At 37.4% G+C, this 23,749-nt stretch overlaps 1 protein-coding gene across 1 annotated transcript; it reads right to left on the bottom strand.

The window, feature by feature from the left end:
- Positions 1-318: 318 nt before the first annotated feature.
- Positions 319-22,909, bottom strand: LOC104526699 (AT-rich interactive domain-containing protein 4B-like; the record flags this gene model as incomplete). The annotated part of the gene is made up of 8 exons (XM_029085512.1): positions 22,877-22,909; positions 22,547-22,619; positions 21,342-21,436; positions 20,158-20,255; positions 19,678-19,945; positions 18,525-18,697; positions 1,405-1,489; positions 319-505 (listed from the first exon to the last, which is right to left on the bottom strand). Coding segments are annotated over exons 1-8 (1,012 nt in total), but the record flags the coding sequence as incomplete, so codon positions are not given.
- Positions 22,910-23,749: the final 840 nt, after the last annotated feature.

Genomic DNA, 23,749 nt, shown 5'->3' with positions numbered 1-23,749 from the left:
GAAGCTGAACATGAGCCGGCAATGTGCACTTGCAGCCCAGAAGGCCAACCGGATCCTGGGCTGCATCAAGAGAAGCGTGGCCAGCAGGTCGAGGGAGGTGATTCTCCCCCATCTACTCCACTCTCGTAAGGTCCCACCTGGAGTGCTGTGTCCAGTTCTGGAGCCTCCAACACAAGACAGACATGGACCAGTTAGAACAAGTCCAGAGATGTTATAACCAGACAGACTCAAGTGTACAGCTACAGCAGTTGTCCCACATCATCATTTACTACTGTTCAAAGGTCATTTGCAGAATTAGAAGAAGTCTAAGTATAATACCTTGTAGTCCATTAATGATAGAAGTAATTTCTATTGATTTAACTGGAGCTTGTTCAGTATTTTTGGCTTCAGTGCTGTCAAGTTTGGACCCAGTCTCTGGTGATGTGCTGGTGTGAAAGGGTGGTTTTGACAAACGTCGCAATTTACAGTTTTTAGGAGAATACTTCTCTTCCTTGTCAATTTTATGCTATGTGAAAGAAAAGATAAAAAACTCTTCTCAGTTGAGCATACATCTTAACACAGATTACAATTAAATGCTTACAGTATCTTAAAACATTCAACCTGTAAAGGAAAGCTTTCCTCTTTGTTTAAAAGTTTACAAATACCTTTCTACTGTCCATGACAAGATGTTTATACCAAAACCAGGAACTTTGTCAATTCTAAATGTCCCACAAATGGGAAAGCAAACCCAGCAGAGGAAGGCAAACACAGCTGGCACTCCAGGAGCAGTGGTGCCGCAGGATGCCAAGCTCAACAACAGCAGGGCAGGGCCAACACCCTGCGCTCTCACAAGGGGCAGGCAGCTCTAGAACAGAGCTCAGGTTCCAGAGCTACCAAGGTGCTGGGGAGGGGGGGCAGAAGCAGTGCTGATATCTGTGGCAGAAGGAGAAGTTCCCTTGCACCCTGCTGCTCAAGGAATATATCATAACCTAAGCCTAAAAATCAGTTTTAAAGAATGAACTTTGAAAGAAATGCTATGAAATAAAATGACTGAGTCACATACACATGGACTAGTCACAGGTTTGTTCTCCAGAATCAGAAGAGGAAGCTTCCAAATTTCAACCCCCAGAGCTGTCTCCCACCACTGATGATAAAATGGATTCTTCTCATTTTGTTTTCTATAAATGCATACATAAATATAATTTAAAAATACAGGAAAGAAGGAAAGAGATGCTTCCCCTCCCCACCCTGAAGTGAAAAAACAAAACCTCAATGAAAAAAGTTTTAGTTTTTAAAAGGCTAGGAATTTGTTTTTACTATCAAGCATTTGTAGGCCAATCAAAATGTTAGAAAGGGGCAGGGAGAACTTAGAATATATGAAACCAAAGTTGTGGGAAATAAGGGAACAAAAGGGAGAGAAACTACCTTTATTTTCTTTCGATGCTTAATTTTTGGTACATTTTTATCAGCTGGTCTCACTATCTTGTCTGCCTTTATCCATTCATCATACCTAAAAGCAAAAGAGAAAAAATAACACACATTAATGGTCTTAAGCAGATAATCAGAACATTGTAACAGAAATTATTGGAGGAAAAAGAAAATTATTAGCCATATAAAAAATGAATTGAAATTTGACTAAAGAAGTCATTTGTGTACTTCTCAGCATGTGAAGTTTCAGCTAAGGTTCAATTCTTCGTATGCTGGGACATACAGGATGAAGGTTTTTTTACACTGAGGGGTAAGACTGAAAGCTGGTATTTTTCCAATCTGCACTGAACAGCAGGAAATCCACTTATACAGGTAAAACAAACCACCAAAATGGTAATTCTGTATGGATCTCCAAGAGTTATACTTCATATATATATATATATATACTGTAAAACCTTAACAATAAAAGGAATTCTTACAACTACACAGAATGTGACCAGTTAACAAAAATAACTCTTTTTAGCCCAAGTGCCTGCAAAGTGATATGTGGAGTGACTAACACTTGGGACTCACTAACTTTTGAGTCATTAACTTAACACTAACACTTTTCAATTTATTTTCAGTTAAAGATTTTCATTGTATATCACAACAATACTAGACAAAAAACACACTAAATAGCACCAAGATATTAACAGGTGTCTTATTATCTAAGGCTGGACCTGTTAAATACAAATCCAAGTCCAGAGAAGTACATTCTTAGTAAGAATATACTGTAACTATGGTACTGTACTTGCCAGTTTCATTGTATATTTCTGAAAAACCTCAAGAATCAATTCAGACTTCCCCCCCCCCCCCAATAAGCATAATCTGCTGTCCTACTTCAACTGTGAATTCAAGAACCATCTGAATAAGAAGTCAGTCAGTTAAAAATTAGTATGCATTAACTTCTGTCTCAGTGTGCAGCCACACAAATTCAGATCCCTCTAGATAAACATGAAAACCAACAGGAAGAAATCAACTTTAAAAAACAAACCCCCAAAACCCACACACATCCAGACAACTAGTACAAGATGGAGATGTGCACGGTGCGCTCATGACCACGCTGGCTTTCCAGCTGGGCTTACCTGGCCACCATTTTGATATATAACAACAACTGCTAATATAGGCCCAATTTCAGCTTCTTTGGAACTACTGCCAATAATATGTACAATATTGACACATAAATTAAAAAGGACTGGAGAAAAATAAGCAAGTTTTCAATTTGCTTTCCTGCATACTCTAAGTTAAGATCTATGCAAGGGATTCCAGAAGCTAAATACTGTATTTTATTAACTTAAATTTTACATAATAATACAGGAGAAATGAAGCAGCAGTAGTCTCTGAAAAAGTTTTCCAAAACAATTTCTTGGGGTTTCTTGCCCTTCCATGTGACAATAAAAATCACAAAATTTAGCAGTAGACTGTGTAGACTAGAACATACCAGGATTACCTACACTGCTGCAGATACAGCTGTAATTGTACTATTACCAGGTGACATGTAGATGAACAGTCTCAGATTTCTCTCCAAAACTGAAATACAACTCTGCAGAGTACTTTCCAGTATGGAAAATTCCCATATTCTGTAAGACTGTGGAAAACAGTATTTGAAGTAATCTTTCCTCAAGTCAAAGACATTCTTTCCAGAAGGAATATCGCTAAGTAGACTGCCAAGGGGACTTTGCAACTCACATAAATGTAAGACTATTTCATTAGGTCTAAATCCATGCAGGAAAACAGCACTAGGACTGTTTTTTTTCACAAATACATGGTGAAAAGCAATTTTTCTGACAGTGTCCTTTCTGCCTCAACAATGTTGTTATAATACAAACTTCTTCCTATGCAAAGTCCTTGTGCTGCACATACTGTCTGTGATTCAGGGTAATTGCAGTGCCTGTTGGGGCGACAGCTGATAGAGTAGGGGGCACACTGAAGCGAAGGAGGGAGGAAGTGCACAATCTTACAACAATTTCTGTAGATACCACAGGGTCTTAAATGTTACGTATTAGAAGCAGCAGTCACAACTCCTCAAAGAGCACAAACTGAAAACCTATGTGTGATAGCCACAGCTCCTGGCCAGAGCATATCCTGCTCTACTCCTGACTGCACCCAGAACAGCAGTCAGATCCTGCAAGGAGACCCAGCATCACAGAAACCATCAATCTTCTCCAGGGAATCAGACACCCACACTTCACACCTTTGCTTGGCACAGTTCCTTTCACTACTCACACATCAGATGCATTTGGTTTGCCTAAACCTGTGACAATTGGACCCCAGACTGAAAGAGACCCTGCAAAAGCCACAGTTGACAACCTGACTCTACATTACATTCTCTACTGCATGACAGAGAAGCACCCCGAAAGCTGCACAGCGTGCCAGATGCCAAGCTACATCTGAACAGTGTGTGTGACTCAGACTAGAGCTTTTCTTTACAGAACAGCACCTTATTAAAATAGGAAAACTTACTTCATCATTGGATCATTTTACTGCAGTGCTGTCTTCCACACTTGCTTACCTCAGCTCCCTAAATCAAACACCTGGGTGTACAGAAGGAGGTAAGATGGGGAAGTGTTCCTAAAAGTCTGCACAGACTTGTTTGAGAACCGAGAGAAGGGATTTAATAAGAAATTATTATTTACTATTTTTTTTTTTAAATAAGGTTTCATATGAAAACCTGGAACGCCTTCAGAAGAGAGGCGTTCAGAATCCTCTTTGCCTTAACAAAATGAAGAAAAATATGAGCCAGTAAGGACAGAAGCTTTTCTAACTGGTTAAAAGGAGTGCCTGCCAGAAAGGTGAGTTTGAATGAAAAGGAAGGAAAAAAGGAGGAATGAAAGGAATAGCTATATAGCAGAAAAAATAATTGGCACTTTGCCTATGAGTATGTACTGATTCTATTACATCCATATGTACTGACTGCAAACTAAAAAACCCCACAACATATTATCAGAGGTTGCATAGTCAATCCTCCACAGAAGTACTAGAGGGGAAACAAGGAAGAAAGTGTACTTTTCCAGCCTCTAGATTTCTACTAGCAAAGGTAACACTTTCTCAGGAAGACAAGTGACCTCAAGGAACTAGCAAGCCTTGGCAAATTCACTGAAAAGTTCCAGTATACTTTCTGTATCTGCCAACAAGGAAGAATCAAATGTTTTATTTGGCTGTGACCAAAGAAAGGGGGGAGAATTAGTCTTATAACCAAATACTGGAGTACTAGATAAGGTCTCTGTTTTTTTTCTTAATTTTTAATTTTTTTAATAATCACCTTCCCCCTGCCCCCAACACACACTACTCTTGAAAATCTGAAATTTGGCTACACATGTTCCTTTCATTTCAGTGGTTGACTGTCAAGTACAAAATTTGTGTATTGTTAACACTTCAACAAACTGAGGTAGAAATTGGCACTTTCACATTCAGATTTCTGAAGGAAATAAAGAAATGTTGAAAATAGTAAGTCTTAGTTTAAATACTTGAAACATCCAAGAGTAACCTGTCCTGTGATATCGTAACATATGACACACAATTACAACAACCTAAACTCTTTCTGAATATGCACCCTCTGTCTTTAATTACTAGAAACGTACTGCAGAAGAAATTCACCTCAAACACACAGTGAACTTTTTTTTTGCACTGGCAACTGAAAATCAAAATTATGACAGAAGGAACTGACACTGTAGACCTCAGGGACGTTTTAGTTCCATATAAAGCATATGTAATTCCGAACATGACTGGCCTGTTAGAAGAAATACAGTTTCTCTCATAAGCTTTTTCTGGTTAACATGCACTAACATAAACAGCTCTCTCTAATAGGGTAGACATTTTTACCGTTCCCTTTCACTACAAGTCAGGCTCTACTGAACACTACAACTCTTTACCTTTATCAGAAACATCAATCACCTAAGTCTCAGAAGCTAGCAACAAGATCCTTTAGCATAAAGTAGTGCAGCTGTACGATGCTGTTTAGCTATATTCCACTATTCCACAGTGGTTAGTGTCACTGGTTCCAGAGTGTTTTATAAAGCCTAACAAAGATGAATAGCAAGTTTATCAAATTCCATTCCAAGTACTGCAAAGCACGCGCACACGCACACACACAGACACAACTATTCTGAATCCCAGACTGATACTGAAGTTACTTTGCAATAAGAAACATCTGTAGCTGGGATTCCTGCTCAGACTTACGGGTTTTAAAGAACAGGACATTAAATGGCATACTGACCAAAAGGGAAAACAGGAAACTCAACGTTAAGGGGTAGGAGAATGACAGAATTAAAAAAATCCTGGATGATTAGAAAATCCTAGTTCAGTACATCCCATGATCTAATGTTACAGTACTTGTCCCAGCTAAACACTACCAGTAAGCTACAATGCACAAGGAGAGGAAGGAATTGCTACCTATCCCAGTAAAGCAGTTATTCCAGGTTGCGACTGACTAAAAGCAAAATCAAGTTATTACATCATACAGGACTGTTCTTCACTATACTGAAATATCAAAGCATTGAGATACTGCTCAGGCTTACCCACTCTTACTGTCAAATTAAAAGATTTAAGTAATTTTACTTGAATTTTAAAAAATAGCCATATTTAGCAGAGTCCACATAGAGAAATCCCAACCATTGATGTCTTTTTCAGTGAAGAGTCATAGTCTCCCAACCCCTTTCAGAGGGCTCTTTTGAAACACCAGGTAAGAATACAAATGCAGGTCCTGCTGCCAGAAAGACCAAATGACTCCCCTCACCTTTCAAATCAGCTTAAGTTTACTAAAAATGCTTTTCTTCTCAAATATATCCTAGTTACAGAAATAATGCCCCTGATATCAACCTGCATATTTGTTTAAAATGCAGAGTTCAAAAACCAGAATCTTGATTTCTAATTTAAGAACCAAGGCGCCAGGATATATCTCCAAGGTTAAAGCTCATTTTTGACTTCTTGTTTCTTCAGATTTGAAGTGGTACCGCTCAAATAAAACTCTGATCATCTCACCTCATAGCATGTATAATAGCATAGTAATTACTCACACAGGAAAATAATAGGTATGTTCACATGTGAATTCCAAAACAAGAGTTTAAAAGCAAGAAACCTCTTGGTATGGTACACAGTAATCTTTAGCGAGTAAGATGCAAACTTCAGCGAGTTACACTCCTAAGGAAGTCCTCCTCAATAATGACTGAAACACTAGTCACATTCCAAATCCCACCTTGAGCAGGCTGCATCTCCCCTAGTATCTTGACTTCATAGCCCACTATGCTTACAAATGTTGCCTGAAGACAGTTTATGTGAAAGACCATATTCCTGTAGATCAATATATATGTAGGTCAAAATTCTACAAAAGACCTATATCAAAACTGGCAATATCGAGATGTTCCTCTGCAGCAGTGGCTTAGGTGGTCCTGGAAATCAACAGGCCCAGATGCAAAGACTTGTATTCAAAGGACTGAGAGAAGTTATCATGCTTCAGTAATCGCTACCTTTGCTAGCAGGTCTTGCCAGCACTGAATTAGTGAGATTTGTGCTGCCCTCTTGGTCAGAGGTAGGATGGTAATCAAAGTCCAGATGACAGAAGAAGGTCACCAGAGCCTCAGATTTTTCAGAACAGGAAAAACAAATAAATAGAAGTACGGCAGATTTGCCTCAGATTTGGGTTTGGTTGTTTTGGGGTTTGGGGGTTTGTTTGTTTTTTTTTTTTAAGATCTATAAGCACGGTAATAATGTTTAAAAGATGACAGCTGAGGACAATGAGCAGATATGATGAAACTGAAGAAAAAAGCAGGAGACTTGGTAATTGGCTTAAACGCCACTCAGAAGTTTTAGCTTTTCTCTACTGTTTTCAAAGTTGCTTCAGATTTTAAATGGTAAAAAAAAGTGGTCTGAAATGGCAAAAATATATTAATACTTTCTATTAATGCTCTATTAAAGACAATAAAAAGCATATACTCCTGCATACATTAAGAAAAGCGTAAGAAGCCACTAGGCTAAGAAGAGTCTTGTTTGGAAGCTTGAGGCAGCCATGGAGGAAGGATGGGAGGGGAAGGGTGGAAATTGGATCTGAATGAAATGCAATTATTTGCTGCGCACTAATTTGCCACTAAGAACCCTGCGCTTCTCTTGTTCAATACCGCACTGCTACTGCACTCTCTGCTTCGCCGACAAGAGTGTGTATACAGGCAGCTAAGTGCACCATTCAAATATTGCATGAGATAAAATTGGCTTAAGAGAGCCAGAGAAGGAAATCTGTGAAAGAGTGAGCTGTCACTTGTTGTATGGAGAGATCTAGAAATAAGATGGGGAATGAAGGAAGCCTTCTTTGAACGAGTAATTTTAGGATGATTTTCTAAGTAACTAAAGATACTGCAGTTATATAGTGTTAAAAATCTAACAGTTTCATACAGTACAATGAGCTTCACAGAACACCAATACTGAAAGTTTAGGACTCCAGACGTCTATTAAACTAATTTTTAAAATACACAAGTGTATTTTAGAAGTAATTCAAGAAGTAATCACTAACTAAAACTCAAGTTACCTCACATTCCATCCACAGTAGTGCACCAAGTAAAGGACTTCTCCACCTTCGATGTCAGAATCTTTAATACTAGCTTCATACATTTTTTGATTTTTCCCTCTTCCATACCGCACTTGGACTTTCATGCCTGGTGGATAGCATTCAAATTCTTCTTCCTCATTGTTATTGTTGTCTTCTTCCTCCTCCTCCTCCTCTTCCTCCTCCTCTGCTTCTTCTTCATCTTCATCTTCTTCCTTATTCGTATCATCTCTTGAAAGGTTTAAAAAATTGTAGAGTTAATATGAGATACTTGATAAGCTTTTCAGTTCCAAACCACATATATTGATAAGTATTGTGGATGCATTAGAGACTGGGAAACAGCAGGCTCCAAATACGTGAAACTGCACTATGGCTGAGTAATATCAGCAAAACAGGATATAGCAATACAGACAAAATCCAGTGCAAAAAATGACTTGACTAAAAGAAAAAAAAAAATAATCAAAATCTGTATGAACAGAATTTGTTCAAACTCATCTTTATATGATTCTTTCATGCAGTCCCTTTGTTTAAATATCTTTTTTTTTCCTCAGTTCAAACTCATCCTTCTCAATATGAAGTTCCCTAAATTCCATTTTTCAGCCTACAACTTTTACAAGTGCTTCTTGAAACTTGCTTCCCCAAAAGATCCTTGCTTTACTATAATAATTTCTATCTCAACACCTTGAAGTGACTGCAACCAAAACCAGATTTTAGAAAAACAACCAACCAACCTTAGGTGAGATTATTTAGCAAATCAAGCAACCTGTGCTAATTTATGACCTTATCACTCCTTGCCAATTATACTAAAAGTCTTCTAAATATAAGTAAAAAATGCATTTAGTTATTCTATAAATACACAAGCAGGTTTTCAAAAGTAAGCTAGTTCTGAATATATTTTTAGGTATTTGGACCAATTTTCAGAAGCACTAAGAACCCACAAATCTTGCTGGTCTCAGTCAACAGTAGCTATGGGCTGCTCAGTGCTCAGAAGATTATCTCCAATGAGCTTAAAGAGGCAGACTACACTACAAAAGTTAATGAGGGAAAAATATATTTTAATCTTAAATAGCTTTACAAAACAGTATTACTGGCCTTCACATAATTCCAGTCCCACACTCTGTGCAATACAGAACAAAATAGGGTTGTTTACTAAACTCACAATAACCACAGACCACTAATAATTTAAAAACCCGAGACGTGGAACAGATACGTCTGGATGTATTACAGACTGGGTAAGGAAAGATAAGTGCTGCTCCAAGTCTGATTCGCACCAATATTTAAGTTAACCTCACAAACACAAATGTCTGTATTAATAATGTAAAACTTTCCATGAAATTTTCAGTAGAAAATACTCAGATAAACCAAGCTACTTTCTCTCTGTGAAATGACCAAATAGCATTTAAATTATTCAAATGCTTCTTTGTAAAAGTAGAACTGCAGTATTATTATCTAATTAGTTGGCAAAAGAGAATTCAGAACAATAAGCTAAATTCGACTGTAGAGCAACTACACTGATTTAATGAAATTACTTCAGAAATAAGTGTTCACACACACACACAAATGAATATATAAATACATACATACATATACATATATATACACATATATATATATATATATGCATACACCCCAAGACAAATGCTGAAAATTCCCTCTGTTGGTGTATTAACTAACTCAAATCCCAGAAGATACATCTATTCAGGTATACATGTCACGGAGCAGACAGTTTTGTTCTGGAAGGCCAAGATTTTCAATTTATTGTATACTTTCAGTGGGCTACTTTGCTAGTGAAGTTAAAACCACCAGAGTTAAAAATGCAACATGAATGAATGAGCTTTGAAAGCTCATTTTATCTCTACTACAAATCATATGGCAAAATTCACTTGTCAAAGAAGTGATGAATAAAGGTCCCCAAAGACCCTTTCAAAGATCTTTTAAAAGATGCCGAATTCCTGAACAGAATTCTACAACTAACAAGAGAAAGCACCAACCAGTAATTTAAATGCTTTTAAGTTATATTCTCTGCTGCACTAAAAACTCATAGCTAATTTCAGCTTGAGTTATTACCATACAAAAGCTAAAAAAACTTGCCATCGGGAGCAGAGTCATTACTGCTCTGAAAACAAGATGAGCTTGTGATTTCCCATCTCACCTTAATTACCTTATGGCTTTCTTGATGTTCCAACAGATATTCTACAAAGACTACCTGACAATACCAGAACTTCTCTGGAAGAGATGTGTGAAACTCACTATGAAGTTGAGTAACTTGGATGGTCAAGTATATGTGAAAGAAATGTGAGGAAGCAAAAGCAAAACAGAAGTAGAGATGGTTGCAATTAAAAAAATATTACAGAATCACAGAATTATAGAATGTTCTGAGTTGGAAGAGACCCACAAGGATGATTGAGTCCAACTCCTGTCCGAGCACAGGACAATCCCAAGATTCAGACCATGTGTCTGAGGGCACATGTTGTCCAAATGCTTCCTGAATATTGTCAGGCTTGGTGCCATGACTGCCTCCCTGGGGAACCTGTTCCAGTGCTCCACCACCCTCTGGGTGAAGAACCTTTTCCTAATGTCCAACCTAACCCCCCCCTTGCACATCTTCCTGCCATTTCCCCTGGTCCTATCACTGGTCACCAGAGAGAAGAGATCAGCACCTGCCCCTCCTCTTCCCCTTGTGAGGAAGTTACAGACTGCAATGAGATCTCCTCTCTGTCTCCTCTTCTCCAGGCTGAACAAACCAAGCAACCTCAGCCTCTCCTCACAGAGCTTCCTCTCTAAGCCCTTCACCAATTTAGTGGACCTTCTCTGGACACCCTCCAGTAGCTTTAGATCCTTTTTATACTGTGGCACCCAAAACCGCACCCAGTACTCGAGGTGGGGTCGCACCAGTGCAGAGCAGAGCGGGACGATCCCCTCCCTCGCCCGGCTTGCAGTGCCGTGCTGGGTGCCCCCCAGGACACAGTTGGCCTCTTGGCAGCCAGGGCACTGCTGGTTCATGTTCAACTTGCCATGGACCAGAACCCCCAGGTCCCTCTCCGCAGGGCTGCTCTCCAGCCTCTTGTTCCCCAGTCTGTGTGTGTGTCCAGGGTTGCTGTGTCCCAGGTGCAAAATCCAGTGCTCGCCCTTGATAGAATTCATACGGTTGGTGATTGCCCAGCTCTCTAATTTATCCAGATCTCTCTGCAAGGCCTCGCTGCCCTCAAGCGTGTCCACAGCTCCTCCCAGTTTGGTGTCATCGGCAAACTTAGTTAGCAGTCCTTCAAGCCCTGTATCGAAGTCATTCATGAAGACATTACAGAGCACCGTCCCCAGGATGGATCCCTGTGGGACCCCACTAGTGACCAGTCACCAGCCCAGTGTAACCCCATTGACTAGAACCCTTTGAGCCCAACCCGTCAGCCAATTGCTCACCCATAGCAGTGTGTGTTCCAAGGAGTGATTCAGTTAGTGACCATAAGCTGGAGATTTTAGGAAACCAAACAAAAAGCAAGAAACATTCATCATTTTGGAGCAGAAAAAACACTGTACTTGTACAGGTCCTGGAACAACATAAAAAAACCCAAAACATATTCCAGTGGTTGCAAGGAAGAAAATATATTGTTTTACAAGCCCATAAAAAGCACAGTGCAGATGAAGGAGAAGACATGACTGCCATGAAACAGAGGTTTGTAAGAGAAAACTGTGATTGTAGCCACGTTTGCATGAGAATATCAGATTTTTTTTAATGCTGTTTAGTCAAAAATCCTTTTTTTGGGGGGGGGCAGGAATAAAAGAAAGGAGGAAATAAACAAGGTTCTTGGCAGCAGATGCTAGCTCTCAACTTAAAAACACTACCAAGCAGTATTTGGCACAAAGCTGCAACAATCTGAACAACCCGAGCAACAGTTGATGAGAAGTGTATCCACACTGTACAAGAGAGACAGCAATACAAGTGTAACTGTTCCAGAAACCAAAGTACCACCAGAAAGCCTATCAGGAGGACTCAAAAGGATTTCCAATTTCAACTGCAGACTAAAGAATAGTCTCACCCCATCTCCCACAGAATGGGAATACAAACCTCTAGAAGCAGGAAATCAATTAATTGAAATGCAAAAATATTTGTTAATAAAATAAAGCCATTAAAAAGTGTAGATCATGCAAATACTGCATATCATTAGTTCCAAAGGACATTGTGAATCCAAAAATACTGCAAGTGTTCGAAATACACATATGGCAGGTAATTCTCAGTCAATACAAAGGTTTAACATCAACAAGCCCATAATAAGAGTAAGTATATCAAAAAATGGACGTTGTTAATAGATGAAATTGCACATGCTGTTATACCACTAGAAGTTCCTTTAGTGAATCATGTAAACATCATTCAACTCACAAACTCTGGCACTAACCACAGCATTGTCACAAAGCCCAGGTGAAATCTATGAGACAAGGTAAGATTTGTAGCATTAGATCTGCCTCCTAGGATCCCTGTTTGCAGCAAACCCAACCCTACTCCAATACTCTTCCCCTGACAGATCATGCTGGCACACACAGCAGGTGAGATGGCAAATGCAAGACTTTTTTCAGGGGTTATTCTAAAACTTGAGGAATCAAGATTATTTCAATTATTGGTTCAATTAAGTCATTACAGTTAATTGAACCACTAGCAGAAATAAACTCCAGTGTAATTGATACTTCAAGTTCAGCAATTAGCTTCTATTTTTGTTTCCCTCCTTTTTCTCATCCTAGAACATTATTTAACCTCTACTTCACATAATACAGAGCTGGAAGATGTCAAGTCTCCTTCATACTCTGACTTTCTCAATCACAGCTGTATTAAGATCCCCTTAGGTTTTAAGGCAGAGAGGCCATTAAGACCTGTACTTATGCCATGATACTAGAACCTCATCTTTAATTAAACAAAATAACAAAACTCCCAAAATTCACCAGTATTTGTCTTCCCTCAGAAGTTGCAAAGAAAACCTAAAAATAAAAGCTCCAATGACTTCTGTCTACACACACAGAAAATCTGAATAAATGCACAGCTACGGTCCATCATTTTGAGGGAAGGGGAAAGGCACTAATGTGATTCAAATCAAGTCTGATTTACAAATCAAGTACATTTAACCCTTGCAAGCATGTACTCTGTAATCAGTGTTCCCCTCTGCTGCTACAGAGAAGACAAATGAAGGGACCTCACGTTATTGCTGGTTTTGTTCTTATGGCACTGGTTCACACTCAGCTTGAAAACATCTAGTATTTGATTAATGTTTTAAGGGCTCATCCACACACATAAGTCTCAGCGACAGCTACCATGGTTAATAACTTCCATAGTGACCATTAGATACGTAAAATGTGATGACAGAACCACTTTTTCCACATGAAAGATGCCTCCCTTCCATTCAAGGTGATGCACGCACAGGACTGGTACATTTACATTGCCCCTGTACACTTCATTATTGTGTCATGAGCCACTTATTGCTATATCAAAAACAATCTTGATGTATATGTACGTAGCAGCGCATAGTCTATATTAAGGAAAAAAAAAATACTTTGTTTCTGAAAACATGACTATACAAAAGCTTCCTTCCCAACACAAAGGCAGCTTGGATACATAAACAGAACACACATCGCAAATAAGAGCATAGAAATATGTTCCTATAAATGAAACTACCCAAGTATGCGTCTTTTTGCACACACACCAACAGTCTTAAGATTCAGAGCAGATTTCACACTAACTGTGCAATGAATACGATGCATTTCTCTCCCTTCTCCCAAGCTAATAAATTCCATATAAACCTAAATCAGACCGGAGAAAAGTATCTCAATATATAGGTCTCAACGCTAATCCAGAAACTAGAAGATGGGCCTTCTGTATCAAATCTCCTTCACTCCAAAACAGTCTAACCTTCCTGCTACCATTTTAGATTCAACACCATAAAGCTTTCATATGTCATTTTAGCAGGTGAGGAACTGAAGAAAACGTTGCCTCTAACAATCTGTTATCTCCCACATGTGAAACGGAGCTTCTGACTGTTATATAATCCTGTTGTAAACTGCTTTCAGAAAACTCCCATCAAATGTTTCCGGAAAACACAGCTCTTGTACAAACAGACACCATCACCAGCACAGGCACAGCAGGTACTCACCCTACCCTACCCTGCATGGGTAATAAACCTAGTAAAATCCTTCATGTGAAACAATGTCTGTCTCAACTGCTGCTTTTATTACTCCTAGCTCCCTCCCACTGCTTATAGGGGGTGAAATGCCATTACTGCACGTAACGATGTATATAACACCTCTAACATTAAGATTTTTCCCTTGCATGTGAACCAAGGGTTTAACTCCATTCAAGATCAGCCAAATAGGTTCAGCACTTTTTTTTCCTTTTTATACTGTCAAAATATGAAAATACCAATTCCCAGAAAACCATACCATGAAGACCTAAACTGGTAGTATGAGACAACCAGAAGTCTTTAGGTTTCTAAAGTATTCTTTAAGAACGTTTGTTCATGCATTCCTTGAAGGAAATAAAAAAGCAGTCAGCTTTCAAGAAAAAAATCCAAGAAGTTTCATAAGACCAAGTAAGAACTATTTGCGAGTACTGAAAACAGCAGCTTGGTGAGAAGGACAGAGTAAGGATCCAGGGGTGGTGGCCTCTCCTGGTGTTAGGGCTAAGGCAGCAGAGCCAAAAGAAGGAAAACAGAAGAACAAAGCCTGTTGCAATCCTTCTGTACTGTAAACAAGATTTCTTCAAAGAATTTTCATCAGTCACCTCAAAAACCCAAGTAGTACCAATACACAAGTCTGATGCAAATTTTTGTTGGAAAGCAAAATTATTATTCAGATTCTGAGCACTGAATCTTTCATTTCAACATAAAGTTCTTGACAGTCACCTGTTCCAGGTGCTTCAGAGAAAAGCATTTTTTAAGAAAAAAACCCCAAAACAACCCCCAAAAAACCAAACAAATAAAACTTTGAGTTGAATTAATCATCTGGGAAACAATTCTCTTACTAATACTAGTTAACTAGCAATTAACCTACACTTCAATTCACAAACCGTATCTACTATGAAATTGTAAAAGACTTACATTTTATGTTATTAGCTTATATTAAAAACCTCATGCCTTTTAAATACTTTGCTAAGCTCCTGGCCTCAGTCTCTCATGTTCAACTGTCTACATTGTTCACTATGTAAAAAAGCCTCTGGGTTCTGAATTTGTCAGCTCTGACTCAAGTCTTTGCATAGTTACACAGTTAATGTTAGATGCCACAAAGGAAACTGCACTAACTATGCAATGCTACATTTGAAGACCATTGCTTCCAAGTTAGCAGGAACTTCAAAATAAGGAGAATTTTAACCTTTCACGTTTATTCATTGACTGAGAATGAACACTTTTTTGTACCTTAGGGAAAAGGACGTGTTTACAAAGCCATTTTTGTAAATATTTCTCTGAGACAGACCAACGAGAAATAACCCATTACTAGCCTTTTTTACTGTTTTTATGATTAAAAGTTGCACAAAACCATATCTAGCACATGTATCTCCCACTAGCCATAGAAAAAACAAGAAAAGCACGTATAGAATAAGGGGCAAGCTGCTTTTGAATCTCTATTCTCAGTGTTCACAGATATACAAGAAGAAACAGGCACTCTGGGGAAGAAAACAATAGAACCACATTCAGTCTTTCTTTCTCTTCATCATAGTTAAAGTCTGTGCAGAAGGGATGACCGGGTTCAAGCGTTAACAAACTGAAAGGGTTGAGACACGTGGGATCGCAAAGAGAAACAAAACCTCTGGAAAATAAACCACCTTGGTTTCAAGTAGTACTTCCTGAGATCTGCAAGCTGGGAACTAAATCCAGTCCACTCAACAGAAATTCATCAAGAAGAAACAGTTTTTGTGGCCTCTTGGTTCCTCGTGTCTCTACACCAATAAGCTACAAGATGCCTAAAGTCCTACAGACATAAATTCAAATAGCAAACTTGACAAGTTAGCATTCTGTAATACTAGATTTCATCTGTTTGGCTGTTTGTTTAGGACTGTGAAAGACAGATGGTCCATAGCTAAAAAAGGTTTCAGGAACACATTTTAAATATATTGACAAAAATTTAGGCCATAGTGATCTATTTTGATTACATTTGGGCTAATTTGTGTGTGCGTGATTAGTTTTCCACCTACAAAAATGCATTTTTCATTTTGTATCTCAGTTCAAACCACAGAACAGAACTCAAGCCACTGTATTTTCCCCCCTCTGTAGAACCTTTGCCACTTCTAACCCAGGGGGAGTACAACATCTAGTACAACGTCCCCACCAGCGTACCAGGCTCACAAAACCTCTTTATGCCTTTATGGTATAAAGGCTAAAAACATTGTTTAGCATTTAGGATAACAGTGACATTTTAAAAAAACTCTTTAAAGCTGACAGAAGTGCATTTTGTACTTCCTACCAATCTCTGAGGGAAGAAAGGAAATCACACTAACAGCACTACTATGGTACTGCTGCTTATAAATGCTTACAGACTATTAACTGTTACAAAAGTTTCATTTTTAGTTTAAATTATTCCTTGAAATTTATCCTCAGCAATGACCACATCACCACCTACATCTATTTTTAGAGCTATGCTTTCTATTCTAAGCAACTCATTGCAATCTTTAATGAATCACAATAGCAAAATACTAGTTAGAAGAGTTTTTACTGGGTAACTATAAAGAGACACAGAGAGAAAAGAACTCAATTACAATCAGATGAATTGGGGAAAGTTAAGACAAAATAATATTTTTTACAATTTTTTGTTGTTTTCATAAATAAAAACTAATAAAACTCCTAACATTTTTTAATGTCATAAATAACCCAAATGGACATGATTCAAGATTAAAAAAAAAGAAAAACAAAAGATTACTGAAAAATTACTGAAAAGCAAATGCAGCTTATAGTTTTATGTACCATTTCCTACAGCAGTGTGGTAAGTACTAAGCAACTCTACTTTCCAAGTATTTAGATAAACACAAAGTAGTATCATAAATACACACACATAAATACACAACTTGGGAAACTTTAAAAACTGCTATTCTCTAAGCAGTGCAAAGTTTTTCACCTATTTAGTTATATATTTTTAAAGTAGCACTGTAAAAAAAAAAAAAAATAGTGTTTACTAATGCTGAAAATCCAGTAAACGTGTTACAGTGCAACTCAACCAGCTCATCTTTAAAATGGCAAATATAACAAATTCCAGAAATTGGTCTTTCAAAAAAAGGAAAATTCACATAGGATATGAATGAAATCACATCCACAGAGAAAAGGCTCTTCTAACTGAATTCAGCTCAACTTGATTTTTCTGTATTCCACATTTCTGAGTTACAGAAAATGCCAATGTAACCTCACTGAAAATATTCAGGAAGACAAAAATATTTTACAGAAGGATCCTTCCAGAATCAGTTATATGGAAATCAAAACCCTTAATAAAATAAAAAAAGAACTATTACCAGTTAATCAGAAATGCATATACTGAACTATGCCATTCTGCCACAACTCTGAGCCAGAAAAAGCATTAATAGTTAACGATATTCAGACAGAAAATTAAGACAGATCATCTACTAAATAGCAAAAATTCCTGGAACGAACAAGGAAATTAGTGGTCAAGCAAAAGCTGATATTAAATAAAAAAACAAAACAAAACAAATGAAACCATTCCTGATATAGAGATTGCTGTGAAAGTACAAGGAGGTGACATTATCTTCTTTCCCTCTTGTAACAGCTTCTCCCTTTAATCATCAGTTATTCTTTTTTGTTGAAGACAGGATACTGTATTAAGAGACTTTCGATCTGACCAGTAATGGCCATTTTTGTGTTCTTAGCACTTGAAATCATATTGTATGGGGGTCCTAACTGCAAGAATATAAACTGTTAACACACCAAGGATTAGTGAGGACTATATTCTGTTGTGAACGTCCTATTTTTTTGCACAGCTGCCAAAAACCACTTGTTTTTATTTCTGCTCTCGAACAGGAAAACCTGCCCATTCCATAAAGGAAATTAGAGAGCACTTGCACACATCCATTGATTACATCACCCTAAGCATCCCTATTACTTCATTCTCCTACTTGTAAAGCTCTTGTAAGGAACACTGCACAAGAAACTCTTGTCAGTACCACGTCCACTCAATGGCAAAACTGCTACTGAGCGATGCAAGGTACTTCCACTTTTTCCTGTGTTATCCATAACACACCACTGTGCAACAGCAAAAGCTGGAAACTGCAGGTTGGTGATACACTTATACTAAAATTAAATAGACAAATACTATCGGCAATGGCTGCAATACTTTTGTCTTAAATCAAATAATAACCTATGCTTTATATCTTGTTCTGCTCACTCAGCTTACAAACATTTAGGCCTAGACTCTGTAAAAACTTCCATGACAAAGTTAGAAACACATAGGTCTCCAGAAGATATGAGTTTAATTCATGACAGGGATGTCTGATTTGAAGTTCAAGTCACAAGAGTAAAATTTAATGAGCACACATCAGATGTCTTAGCTGATTATAAACAGAGTAACTTACCCTGATTTTTCTTTTTCTTCAGTATCTGCATTTACGGTAGGATTTTCCATTTCTTTAATCTTCTCTTCCTCTTTATCTTCTAGTTTGCTTTCATCTTCAGTTTTGATTGCATTTAAGTCCTTTTCTTGATCAGGCTGAATAAATGCAGAATCTGGCAAAATTTTTTTGTTTCCCTAGGGCAATAAAACCTTTAGTTGACTTACAAGGTGAAATAAAGTACAAAGAATTTAAGAAAATGCAGATAAAACACAGTGAAGTTGTATGAGTAAAAAAACCTAAAGTCTAGGGCTTGTTCTAAAATTAAAGCACACCCACTGTTTTTATTTCTGAAAATCTCCAGCTAAACATAACAGACTTCGAAGTTGCAGCCAGTGTCCCAGCTAGTTTTGTCACAGTGATACAGGCATGCAGCTCTTAGACCTGAACTGTAAAGCAATTCCCAAGCTCAACACTTTGCAGGGCATGCTTTCACATAGGATGCAGAGATATCAGTACTGGTATTCACCCCAGCTGGTACCATTAGACAAACCTGGGCTGGCTGCCACTTAACACACAGAAGCATTACGTTTGTGTTGCACACTGCCCTGAGGAGCCTACACTGCTTCCAGAGCAAACTGCTAAGCCTGCACAGCGCAGCACTTCAGCTTACTGCCCTGGACTTCCTTTGCTAAAAATCACTGAGTCAACATTGGATTTTGAAAAAGTATCAACATTTGTCTCTCTAGACCCACTGAACTACCTTAGACCACTGGTTTCACTGGAGCGGAGAAATAAAAGCAAGACTTCTGAGGGCTTAAAAGCACGGCTAAATGCAAACCCAAAGTACCAGCACTGTAGTTAGCTGTGGGCATGCATTACCCAGATTACACGATAAAGTTGCACACTAATTAGTCTCCATTTGAGCTGGGAGGCCCCCAAACAAGTGGAATGTTGCAGCTGCTTCATAACAAGACATTTTGACATCATGATCCCCTAACACAGGCACGAAGATATAAATATGGCTCAAATGTGTTGTTCTGAATTAGGTCTACAGCATGTTTTTGTCTTGTTTTAAATCCATTCTGGAGATTTCAATTTTGAGGTGAGTTCATGATTATCCACATACCACCTGACTTTATAAACAGAATATAACGTGAACATTAAAATATTTTACCAGAAGAGAGGGCTTCTCATTTTCTTTACTTTCATTATCATTCTCAGCTAACTTATTTTCTTCTTGTTGTACTACTGCTACTTCCTCCTGCTTGTTCTCCTCTTTATCCACTTTTATTTCTTTTACATCCTGCTCTGGTTCTTCACGCATCTTCAATTCTTTTTCTTTTTCACAGTCTTTACAAGGCTTGCCCGTCACTTTCTCTGGCAGTGCCATTTGAAATTCAATGTTAGCTGATGTACAATACTCTTCAAAACCATAGAGATATCTAAAAGAAAAAAATTGCTTGCAATAAGCAAGTTTGTTTCAAGAAAGAACAGGCTACCTAGCAGGAGCTAAATGTGAACAGCAAGTTTAAAGCCTAAAAAAACTGTATAATAATAAAAAAGTTATGGACTTGTTTATATTACCACTATCACAGGATCACTTCAGTTCTTTCTAGTGCTGTTGCAGCACAAATTTCATAGCTTTATTACTTACTTTTTGTATGCACATTTAACATTATATCCTGCAGCTGAATTCAATACAGGGATTCCAAGATCTTGATAAACTTGCTTCCACACTGCTCCACTTTCAATCTGTTAAAGAAAATGAAGTCGCAGTTTTTGAATTAACTCACAAAAAAGACATAAATTGACAAAGTTTATAACTTTGGAACATAATTGTAAGTAATTTCCTCTGATCTATAAAATTTACTATTTATCACACACAGTATTTCACTGTCATGCAAACTCTAGTCTAATGTAACCACTTCAAGCAATTTAGCATTTTTTTCAGCAGTCTTTCCTCTCCAGGTGGAAATAAAACAAAGAAAAGAAAATACAAACATCAGAAAAATCAGTACTTAATTTTTATTTTATATTTAAAGTAATCCTTAACTATCAGAGCTACACTTTTAATTAAATTTGCAAGAAAAAAAAATCTTTCAAATCAAGTTAACACTACTCAGCCCTAGCAGTACTGCACCAGATAGAGTAGCTACCAGTCTTTCATTATGTCCTTCATGTGCCCTTTGGTGTTGAAGTTTTGTGACAATGTGATATGCTCATTTCTAACCATCTGCGAAGGTAAAGCAGATGTACTGCAATGCTCAAGTACAAGATCCTCTCTTGTATATCAGAAAGGTGTCACTGCACAAACATACCTCCTGAACTGACAGGCTAAATTTATGGGAAGCAGTCCAAAGCAGTAACAAAATCTGTTGGCCACGAGTTCCATATGCTTCAACTCCTGCTCAAAGACCAATCCTCCTAATCCCAGTCAGCACATTCTTTTATGTACTGCCCAGAATAGATAGGAATTAGGAGCCTCACATCAGACCTTAAACTAGATTACTTGTCTCAGATTTTATTGAGCAGTGACTCTTTTCCACTTTCTGAGGCAACAACTTTATCAAACATTTCTTGAAATACTACAAAAATGGGTCATTTTATGCAGCAGTAACTAAAAATGCTGAGTAGATGTGTAATTTATTCAGAATATAATTAGTTTATGGTTCCCATTAAAGCACATTTTTCAGAGCTACAGGGTGTCTTACGTAGCTGTAGTATTAAATTTCCATATGTCTAAAGCTCCTGTGTAAGATTCTTCTTTATTACTACTTTAAAAAGAATAAACATCCTCAGATTTTATGGCTCTGGAATACTCATCATACTAATACTCACATTATCAAATCCTCCAAGCTTGTGTACAAGTCTGAATAATTTGAAAAGATTCAAATTTCTATATCCTAATACAGGTCGTTTGTTAATAGGAGTCCCTGTGAATAAAGACAGTTATTACAGAGTTTTGAAATAGCTTTCTCAGAATAACATGAAATCCACATCACAGTCACTACTCCACTATTAAATACAGTATTGTAAACCCCTCTCTCTGACCACCTCATGCTTCTGCTACTTTCTCTTCATGAAACTAAAATTGAAGAGTCTTAATAACCCATTTTCCCTGTAGTTCAGTAATGCAATTTATGCATAATTTTCCATACATTGCCGAACATGCACAAATGATGCAACATTTCTTGCTGCCTGTATTATACACATTTTTATTTCACAGGCTGAAACAATTACATCTTAAAATATCAACGTAGTCCTTTCACTACAATAAAAAAATTTAAAAAAATAAAAAAAAGACCTCCCCAGGAACAAATCCCACAATGCTTCAAAGAGCTGAAACTTTCTATGCTACTGTACTAGCAGTAGCTACCACATTGTCATCTCTTGTAAAAATTTCCTCAACTCATCTTCATGTGTAAGTAAAAAGATACTAAATTAACTAATTATAATACTAACTTAAATATAAACACCTTCACCCCTGCCTCCACAGACACTGTACTTTTCTTGGAGTGCATAAATACCTGGTAAAGATTCAATACAATAAATGGCATTTGCTTTTAAAAACATTTCATTCTACCTTGCTGATAATACTCATGCATTTAAGTCATATGGATTCACACAACAAAACTAGCACAAAGTAAATGCTTTTTTCCATGATCCTTAGTAGTAGGGGAGCAGTTGAATTTTATTTTATTTTTATTTTCTTTAAGTTTTTAAAGTTATTAAACTGGGCACATACATTAATATCACTGAGGATATTAAATGTTTGATTATACCCACTATAAGCACATATAAAATATACTAGGATATATGATGTACTATCCATTTACGTCTCAAAGCAGGAATAAGTGACAGTATTTCAGGAGAAGAGTCAAGTGACAGACTTATTTTCTAAATTGTGGGGAAGTCAGAAGTGATTAATACGGTCTCACTTTTTCCAAAAGCTAACTGCAAAGCACTACTATTATACTATTTAAAGTGTTGCTAAGCGATGTATCTATCTTCAGCTTCTACAAGTCAAAGATTAAAATGCCTACCTCTGTCTTCCATGAACTTGTATAATTGCTGAAGAAAGTTCTCTCGTTCTTCAGGAAAAGGCTCTATTTCTTCCTGTTTAAAGTAACACACATAAGAAAATTATCACCATTTTGAGTTAGTCTTTTGTTAAGAAACATACAGCAGTGATAATTTAGGTTCAAATGCTCAAGTTTGTTTTCCTGTAGTCAGCAACAGGGTACTATATAGGACACATGCTCTCAGTGCCACATGGAAGTAAATTTTATAAACTACAGTTTTTCAAAATACATAAAGTAAAGACACACTGAAATTGGATTTTTGATTGATCACTGAGGTATCATAAGTAATACCATAAATCGAGATGTATTCTCAAGTTTGTCCATTTACACAGAAAGTCTGTGAGACACCACTATTAACGACCAAGAGATTTTATCAGAAACCTCAGGTCTATTTGTACTGCAGTTAAGCGACTCCTTGATGCCTGGATACACCATGTCACTTTCAGGAACGAAGTGAAAGAGAAAATGGTGCCTGCACTCTCTCAGAGTTCAAATCCACAGTACCAGCCAAGTGCAGCCAATGGCGCTGCATGCATGCTGCCGTGGGGTACCAGCAGAACGTGTGGTGAGCAGGATCAATCCCAGAACTGAAATAACAATGGATATTTTGGATGTTCAGTTCATTGCGCTAACAGACCTTTGTATTAGATTTACTTAGATTAATATACAGTGTAGTTTCATAACAAAGCACTATGGCTTACTTTATAACACCTCAATTTCTTCAGGAAATGTGACTTCCCACAACCATTAGCAATAAGATATTAGTATAATCAGAATTCTTAGAAATTCTAATGACTAAGCTACTTCTCAACAATATAAGTTGATTAATTTTCCACATACTTCTTTTAATACTATGTGTAAAGTTTCAAAAAATAACTAATAAAAGTTATTCAGTAAATCTAAAATAAATTATTTTTCTTTAGTGTATTTTCATTCCATGTTTATCTTTTCCACTCTTCAACAGTCTCCTTGTACTAATTATTGAAGCTTCACCTACCTTGAAGCAAGGGGAAAAAACATACTGTCTTTAAAGTTATAGCAAGTCAGTTGAGAAATCAATAGAATCATAGAATAGTTTGGTTGGAAAAGACCATTATGATTGTCTAGTCCAACTGTAAGTATAGCACTGCCAAGTCCACCACTAAACCATGTCCCTAAGCACCA

The sequence above is a fragment of the Antrostomus carolinensis genome, unplaced genomic scaffold (assembly GCF_000700745.2).
Source record: "Antrostomus carolinensis isolate BGI_N321 unplaced genomic scaffold, ASM70074v2 scaffold8066, whole genome shotgun sequence".
Taxonomy (NCBI): Eukaryota; Metazoa; Chordata; class Aves; order Caprimulgiformes; family Caprimulgidae; genus Antrostomus; species Antrostomus carolinensis.
The sequence above is the reverse complement of the archived record's forward strand: the minus strand, read 5'-3'. Positions and strand labels throughout refer to the sequence as shown.